This window comes from Harpegnathos saltator, unplaced genomic scaffold, assembly GCF_003227715.2.
Source record: "Harpegnathos saltator strain DR-91 unplaced genomic scaffold, Hsal_v8.6 scaffold547, whole genome shotgun sequence".
In the NCBI taxonomy this organism is placed as follows: domain Eukaryota; kingdom Metazoa; phylum Arthropoda; class Insecta; order Hymenoptera; family Formicidae; genus Harpegnathos; species Harpegnathos saltator.
Window position 1 is genome coordinate 204710 of NW_020230368.1, and position 9205 is coordinate 213914.

Sequence of the window (9205 nt, forward strand, 5' to 3'; positions counted from 1 at the left end):
AAGATGTAAATGTTGATGTTATAAATCACGAAAGCTATGATCAGTTTTGCATTGCGCGATGTTTCACAAGAAGTCAGTTTCTGAAAGCAGTGTGATGGTTCAGCAGGGCGCGTCGTATTAATGCGTTGTTGTTCTCTTGCAGGAGACCAAGGGCTTGGAAGAGAAGAAGCAGAGCTTACAGGAGGAGATCAGTAACCTGCAGCAACTGAAGAACGAGCTTGAATTGCTGCTGGACGCTCATAGAGCGGTCTGCCGGCTGCGATCCACGTCCCCGCCGGATGTGAAACCCGTGATAAAGCCCGATCTTCCGGTCGACGATCAATTCGCCGAGCCCACGAAGGGCGGCGGCGACGCCATGGTGGCCGCTGCGAGACCGAACAGACCCAATTCACTGCCGGTCGGGTTCGACAACAACAACAGACTGAATTCCCTGTCGCTGTTCGCGGAGCCTAAGGACAGACCGGACACGTTGGCCTTTAAGACGGTAGAGGCGCCGTCCTTCATGAAGACCTCGATGGATGTGACCGGTATGCCGATCACCACCCCAACGAGCGGTATACCGTTCAACTTCGACTCTCTCATGGAGGGCGGCACCGGTCTCACACCAGTCACGACGCCCTTGATACCGTCGTGCTCCACGCAACAGAGGAGCAACCTATCCGCCGTGGACCTTAGCTCGCCGGACGCGAATCCCAAGCTCGTCAGCTTGTGACGCCACGACGATGTGGAGCACGGATCGAACGAGGAGGATAATCCCGAATGAGAACGGGAATACCATGACGCGGAAGAAGCTAGAGTTTCTTTTTTTCTCTGAGGGAGGGAATAACCGAAGTATTACGCGAGCGCTTTGCAACGAAAACTTTGATCGCTGTTAAAAGCTCTTTCATTGCGATTTTGCTTACTAGCGCGATCCATGATGCATTTTTTTCTGTAAAAAACTTAGGCCGTTGTTGTCGACGATGTTTTAGTGTGTGAACAGATGGGTGGTCTTTTTTAAGCGAGAAAGCAACAGAGTGAAGATAGTGTCGTTGACGTTGTTTGTTTCTGTGCAACGTGCTATACGCATTGATCTTGAGGTAAATAATAAAAGTCGCCGGAAACGAAGGAAAACGATTTTATTGTATTTAGATTTTAACGATTTTGTAGATTCGCGTATTAACGGCCTCAGTATTTCGAGCCATACGTAGACACAATCACGACACCAACACGCGAATCTGAAATTTTTGAATTGTAAATCTTGTATTGTGAGATCCATGAACGAATTGTTCTATATCTTGTTGTTCGTTGCATATGTAAAAATCGTAATAAGAAAGGAGAAAGAGAGAAATACGTTTAAACGAGAAGGATAAAGCGCCAACTGTCTGCGCCTTATAGTAAAATGATCGGCAGACTGATGCAATAAATGTCTGCACACAAGTGATACGAATATATTTAACGTTTAAAGTAACAAATTAGGATTAATGAAAGTAAGATTTGTCATTTTTTAAGTGATGCAACGAAAGAGATGAAGGAAATTTTATACTTATAATTCTACATTTTGAGGAGGATACGAGCATCTAGAAGTTAAGACAAATCATGTTTAGCTCAAAACTTCTAAGGTACATTAAGGAACAGTAAGAGCTCTTTGAATTGCGCGCTTAGAACATCGATCAATACACATATTACCCACAATTACAAAACAGTTCGCATAATTCAAAGAAATATTTAAGAATTTTGCAGATCGCGAATAAAGAATAAAGAAAATTGCACGAACGCAAATTCTCGTCGTACGATCTCGCATGTTGAAGATAGAAAGATTAAATTGTGTGCCTCGCTTTTGTAATACCCGCGAGGACGTAAATAAGTTTTTATACGCGACTGTCATTTTTTCCAGTCTCATTCGACATTATAACATTTAATCCCTCCGTACGATTATAATATATACATATATATATATATATATATATATATATATAAATATTATATATATATATACATATACACATACATATATTTTACGATGTATGACATTTTTGCATGATCTTAAGCAATATTAATATATTCATGCGCGACTACTGGAGTATGATGTACGGAAGCGATAAACTTTTTTTTTTTTTTTTTTGATAGTATGCGCTAGCGACTCTTTCATGTTCTGCGGCTAATCTACCAAGAACTTTCTGGCGTCATACTTGGTGGTCGTTGTTGAGGAACGTATATGGAGATTGTAACGCACCATCAATAATGTTGCAATATATTTTGATTAGATTGAGTCAATAAAACGAGATCAAATTATACTCTCTGTATAACTTTACTCGTCTATTACCGATAATATTGTTATATATATTAGAATCCTTTGGATTTTCTAATTACTTCCTCTTCATCGCCGATAGTCATTAGTTGATGATGACTAAATTCCAGTGAAAACGTCGCGTTGCCCGACGAGACGATTCTTAATGTCGTCGAGTATCCTAGCAATTCTGATAACGGCACGAAGGCACTAATCACCTGTGTAACACGAAATCTAAGCCTATTTAAGGAATTAGGCAGCTGGAATTTGTTACCAACACGAACATAAAACGGATTCACTTGCCTTATTGTTGCCACGTTGATCGATCTGTTGCATTTCAGCTCGCCTGCGAGAGAGATCCGCGGTGATGCTCGAGGAATATTCCTGCGGTGCAACAATGTCTAATCGCATGATGGGTTCCAATAACATACTATGACCGTTTTTGAGCATCTACGCACAGAATACACGGTATCGTTAAATATTCTGTCAAAAAATCCAAATCAATAACTCTTCAGCAATTTCGTCCGAGTTAATAATTCTTTCTTGTTGAAAATGACAGGTAAACAATAATTGAATAATTCGTTAAACATTTCCAAGTATGTCTAACATGTGATATAGGAGCAAATAACGAAAGCTCAATCCGACGAGTAAATCGAACGAGTTATCGAACGACAGAATTGATCGTGCGTGTAACTTGAAACGCGGACCAACCTTTCGAATGCATTGCGAGGCTGCGGCAGAGACCATGGTATCAGATGTACCGCGTCCCACTTCCAGCCAATGCAGCTTAACGCCGACATTGATAACCGGACAACTCAACTTGGTACCGCGCAACAGCGCAGCATTTACGCCATTCTTGACCGCGTTCATCATTCGCGGATGAATATTGTCGATGTTCGATGAGTTGTCCGGGCAAGATCTGTCCAGAAGCAGCTTCCCCATGCCCTGATAATTGGGTATCAAGGACATCGTGATGGTAACCTGATGATTCGTATTACCCACTTTGTGCTCGGTAATCAACGTGTCCTTAACGGCGTCCTGAATCGTCTCTTTGTAAGCTATCTGCAGAGGACCCAAATCCGCATCGATCTTATATTCCCTCTTGATCCTTTCCTTAATGATTTCGATGTGTAGCTCGCCCATACCCGCGAGAACGATCTGCTCGGTCTCAGGATCGTTATTCACGCGTAGACTGGGGTCTTCTCTTTGCAGTTCTTGAAGAGCAATCTCGAGAGGCGTCTGTGCCGATAGAGAGGGTGGCTCTATGGAACAGAAGAATACAGGATCCAACAGTTTCATACCAGACGCGAAAAAATTATTCACGTCCTCCGTGTGGTCCGAGTTCTCCTTCAGCATGGCCTGTTTGGCACGATTGGCTATGTTCGCACTTATCGTTACCAAATCGCCGGTGACGGTGTTTTTCAATCCAGCCACTGCCGCGATATTACCATAACTCACCTCGGTCACCTCCTCGTAATCATTGGCGCAAGCGATATATAAATAAGTACATTGCTCACTCTGCTGGCGCGTCACGTTGTACAACTTTTGACCCTTCTTCATACTGCCGGAATAGATTCTGAAGAAGGTAACCGGGCCCTTGTGCTTGTCGTGAACAATCTTGAAGACTCGCGCTGCCAAACTGTCTCCGAAGTGTCGATACGAGCTTAATTTTTTCAAGTTTCCTGGGGATGGTAGATAAAGAATGACATTGTCCATCAAAGGTTGCACTCCCACGTTCTTGTAAGAGCTGCCCAACATTACGGGAACGCCTCTCCTGCTTATTGTGACATTGCGCAAGGATTCGGCTAACGCCTGTGCCGTCACGTCCTCCAGAGATTCTTGTTCTATGATGATGTCGGCTAGCTTGTCGTCTAAGCCCGACAACTTATCGGTTAATGCTCGTCGCTTCTCACTGGCTATTTCCCAAAGTTTCCCGTCGTCGTTTTCAGTGATTTTTCTTCTTGTCATATTCATACCCTGACATTTTTCATCGAACATTAACTTTTCCATGGTTATCACATCCACAATATCCTCTAAAACTCCTGCTGTCTTTACAGGAATCTGCGTAGCTAGTGTTTCTACATTCAACTTGGATTCAATGGATTGTAAACACATATCAAAATCAGCATCTGCCCTGTCCATTTTGTTAACATAGACTATTCGGGGAATATTATACCTATCCGCCTGCCTTGAGACTGTCAATGTCTGTGCCTCCACACCAGCAGAACCATCCAAAACTACAATTGCACCATCCAGTATATGTAGAGTTTGCTCTACCTGCATAGTGAAATCTATATGACCTGGAGTATCTATTAAATTGAACCGATGATTTTTCCAGTTAAATGTAACAGCAGCTGAAGTGATGGTTATTCCACGTTGACGTTCTTGTTCCATGTAATCAGTAACTGTGTTTCCATGGTGTACTTCTCCCATGCTCCTGATCAAACCCGAATAGAATAACATTCTTTCTGTTGTAGTGGTTTTTCCTAAAGAGGAGTATTTGCGTTTAATAGAAGTAGGCAGAATATATTTTACAATTTACAATCAATATAAGAGGAGCAATTATTACTAACCAGCATCAATATGTGCCAAAATGCCGATATTGCGTATCTTTGCAATCTCCAATTCTTTACTTTTTGTTTCTGGGAGAGAGGCACTTTTATGTATATATCGTATGTGCAGTTTGCACCACAAAATCCTTATAAGATTATGTTTCAACATTTTGTTCAAACTTATAGAATCATGTATATAACACACAAGTTATTATTCAAACTAGTTCCTTGATACAAACATAAATATAACATAAATACATATATTTATGTTCAGAATGTTATATATTTCATCTCTTCACAATCACATATTTAAATAATAGACATTTTACTACGAATTTAGAAAAAGATAAATATGACTATCATAATAATTTTATAAAGTTGACCACACTCATATTTTACATCGCTCGAGCAGCAAAAACCCATTAACTATATTCATGTTAATTTTGTTAAATGATTAAAAAGTGTTGCATTTTTGTTGCAGTGTTTTATAGAAAATTTATTGATCTGATAAAAATTCAATTATATGATAACTTTAATATAACAAACAGTATTTCAAAAAGCAAAGATCAGACTGTGTTTTTGGAGTTATATTACTTAAATTTTTCTACATTTAAAATAAAAATGAATTTTTGCTGTGTAATTACTCAACATTAAATCAAAGTTTTACTTTTTAATATTAAACAAAAACAAAAATTTAAATCACTTTACGGTCTTGCTACCAACAATAAACACCCTATTTACTTCACCTATGATTCATATTATTTGAAAATTATTCAATTTATTAAAACTATTCAATTTATTATTGAGTTGACGCGAACCTCAAATCCTTTCGGTATGTATAGTGGCGGCTCGTAGCGAAGACTCCGGCATTAAAAATCGACATCTTTTCAAAGGGTAAGGCAACAATTTCCCGAGAAGTAGAGGGGATAACGTTGGTACCAACGAAAATCTCTGCACGATATAATTTTAATTTCTATAGATTAGTACCACTGTTGAAGTAGTAAGGTCCAGTTACACAACTTGCTTTAAACGGAGTTTAAAGCTAAACCGATGGTTAAAAGCAATAGTATATGCGCATATACTATTGCCAGAGAGGAAGCGCTGAAAGCGGCTAACACGGCGTTTTCGGCGACACCGATTTTTCGCACTGGAAATGGACGCCATCTGCATCCATTTTGAGAAGAGAACTACGATGCTACATCCACTTTTAGGTCTTGGTAGTAAAATCTGCACGTGGTGGAAGTCTGTGCTACATCCACTTTCAGGCGGTTTATGTTCGTGCTGCAACCACAGTTACTATCTCTATGCCAGACTATGCCCGAAGGTCTAGAAAGAACGAGGGGGGGGGGAGCAGGAAAAATAAAAGTACATATTAAATATTAAATCCTCTACATACATGTTGCCGTATCAAAGTCTCCTGTATAATAAACGATTTGATACGTCTGGAGACGCATGATGTATTGTTGCCCGCGTCCCGTTCCCTTCGTCCTGCTTCTCAATTCAGCATCCCGTCCGCTCCGGACATTCGCTCGTGGCACTGACAGTGGCCGTCGGTGAGCATTCGATCCGTTCGGAGGAGCACATGTTAATTAACGCGACGAGACTCCGATTATAAATATCCCGCAAGTCGACGAAATATTTGAACTTTTAAAAAAAGCATCAAAGAAAATCACGTTGATGTTGTCATGGGTGAAATCTCACCCTGGTATATATTTTTTTATTTTCGAAATGAAAAAGCCAAACGAATGCAATTAAATGTTATTTATCATCATTGAATATTAGATGAAAAGTAGAAGAGTTATTGTCCGCAGCGGATAATCTAACATTTAATAAGAACGAGACAAAATTCGCATGAGATGAAATTCCACTCTTTAACGCTACCATGACCTTTAATTATTCTCCGAAAACGGTGTTTTGACATTCTGTACAATTAGTTGCTAACATATTTTCTAATCGTACACATTCCTCTTTAATTAACATAAAGCTAACAAATATTCGATGCTTCGACAGAATAATTTTCTTTATTTTCAGTAATCAATAAGTAGTAAATCAATGTCGCGTACAGTTGAAAGGCCTCCTCGCATTCCCCTCGTTGTCCCGGAACCTTCGAGAAAAGAAAAGATGCCCAAGGGCAAGTCTCTCTTGCTTCACCGCCGAGGCCCGCAATGTTTACATCGCGCCGATTGTGTTGATCGGCTCGCGAGCGACGACACTTTTTGCCCTTCGTTTGACGTTTAACGAATTTTCCGGGAATAAGAAGTCGGAATTTCGCGTTCGGCATTCACGATCCGTCATCATCCGACTAGTAATTATAGATACTTTATGAATCTGCAATTACTCTCGTATATATAATAATAATAAATTATAATTATAATATTATGTAATTATAATAAAATGTACTTGTAAATTCTCTCTATATACGGTGTAATGTTTTATTTAAGTTTATATAGTATTATAATAAATGATAAACCTTCACTAGCATAGAATACTACATGTATAGAATATACATATCGAATGTGCATATATTCTACATATTTTGATATTTTTTTATTCAAAGATGTTATTCTTATTATAATTGACGAAATGTCAATGATATCTAATTTGACTTTAAAAAACTATATCGAACTAAAACTTGATTAATACATACATGCCAGCATTTTTATTATAATAAGCTGTGCTTGTAAATCCTCTTTATAAATATACGGTATAATGTTTTATTTAAATTTATATAATATTATAATAAATAAATTATAAACCTTCATTATAGAATATATTATAATAAAAATGCTGTCATATATGTATTAAGCAGGTTTTAGTTCGATACAGTTTTTGGTGCAGCCGCGCCAAGATTTTTTGTATCAAATATTTTTTATTGCATTGTTATAATAATTAATTTGTTACAATAACAAGTAAAATAACCATATAACTCAGTGTTCTAATAAATAATGATAAATTTTACTTGTAAAAATTGATGTTATGAACATTTTTTGTAGCTAGGTTTTCTTGAATATTTTGAATAACATAACCTTTAAAAAGATATTTTTTTTTAATATTGAACACTATTAACAAACGTGTTAAATTTTTATAACACGATATAATTTTTAAAAGTTTATATACATATATTATAAAAACTTATGTTATGTACATAATATATATCTTAAAAAAGAAAATAATTTGAATTTGAGATTTCTAAAAATAAGTTAAGTATACAATAATCACATATATATGTTAGGTTTCTCAGTTGACGCTACTGTTCTAATATATCACTTCTTTCGTACAGTAGAAAAGTGTTGCAGAGTTTTATTATAGTTATAAGTTTTACTTGTAAAAACTTATGTACACATATATACAATAAAAAGAATAATTTGAGTTTGATACTTCTAAAAATAACACAATACATATTACGCTTGTACTTGGCGCCTTTTTTTTACCTTTTTGTTTAAAAAGGTAAGTTTTATATAACATTAAATATACGTACGTTTCACGTATAACGTGATTGAATTGGAGTACTCCGTGTGTGTTATTCATAGCGACGCATTCATACTTCCCCTGATCTGTTACATCGGATTCGATAATCTGCAAGGCACCAGAAACCATAAAATGTGATATTCTCGAACAGGCCTGTATCTCTAACCGCTTAGGAGATATCGAAGATTAAAGTTTTCTAAACTTTCTCCGTTGATATCTCCGCTTCTACTAGGAGTAGAGACTCGTCCTTGTAGTCTAAAATGTAGGGTTTTGAGAGGACTTTATTTTGGTGCCAGACCCAGGCATGTATCTCTAACCGTTTAGGAGATATCGAAGATTAAAGTTTACCAACGTTTCTCCGTTGATTTCTCCGCTTCTACTGGGAGTAGAGAGTCGTCCATGTAGTCGAAAATATAGGGTTTTGAGAGGACTTTATTTTGGTGCAAGAACCAGACCTATATCTCTAACCGTTTAGGAGATATCGAAGATTAAAGTTTTCTAACCTTTCTCCGTTGATATCTCCGCTTCTACTGGGAATAGAGAGTCGTCCTTGTAGTCTAAAATGTGGAATTTTGAGAGAACTTTATTTTGGTGCCAGACCCAGGCCTGTATCTCTAACCGTGTAGGAGATATCGAAGATTAAAGTTTACCAACATTTCTCCGTTGATATCACCGCTTCTACTGGGAGTAGAGAGTCGTCCATGTAGGCCAAAATGTAGGGTTTTGAAAGGGCTTTAATTTGGTACCTGTTCGAATCCTGTATCTCTAACCGTTTAGGAGATATCGAAGGTTAAAGTTTTCCAACCTTTCTCCGTTGATATCTCCGCTTCTACTGGGAGTAGAGAGTCGCCATTTACGGCAAAATGTAGGGTTTTGAAAGGACTTTAATTTGGTACCAGAGCCAGGCCTGTATATCTAA

At 38.0% G+C, this 9205-nt stretch overlaps 2 protein-coding genes across 6 annotated transcripts in view; one reads left to right on the forward strand and one right to left on the reverse strand.

Annotated features, from left to right (window-relative positions):
• Positions 1–1819, forward strand: part of kay (transcription factor kayak) — a 34626-nt gene extending 32807 nt beyond the window's left edge. For all 3 annotated transcript variants that reach the window (XM_011141970.3, XM_011141971.3, XM_011141972.3), the window contains exon 3: positions 143–1819. In XM_011141970.3, the coding sequence (XP_011140272.1) occupies positions 143–712 (570 nt within the window). In that variant the 3' untranslated portion in view covers positions 713–1819. The remainder of the gene's footprint in view (positions 1–142) is intronic.
• A 250-nt stretch (positions 1820–2069) lies between these two features.
• On the reverse strand, positions 2070–5765 carry mRRF2 (mitochondrial ribosome recycling factor 2). Of its 3 annotated transcripts, XM_011141975.3 has the most exons (5): positions 5637–5765; positions 4840–4908; positions 2978–4752; positions 2570–2716; positions 2070–2484 (listed from the first exon to the last, which is right to left on the reverse strand). In XM_011141975.3, the coding sequence occupies exons 3-5, from the start codon at positions 4727–4729 to the stop codon at positions 2323–2325; spliced, it is 2061 nt and encodes a 686-aa protein (XP_011140277.1). In that variant the 5' UTR covers positions 4730–4752; positions 4840–4908; positions 5637–5765; the 3' UTR covers positions 2070–2322. The 3 variants fall into 3 exon arrangements, with proteins under 3 accessions (XP_011140277.1, XP_025159248.1, XP_025159249.1); XM_025303463.1 differs by lacking the exon at positions 5637–5765 and having other exon boundaries at positions 4840–4987; XM_025303464.1 differs by lacking the exon at positions 5637–5765 and having other exon boundaries at positions 2350–2506; positions 4840–5042.
• Between the last annotated feature and the right edge of the window lie 3440 nt (positions 5766–9205).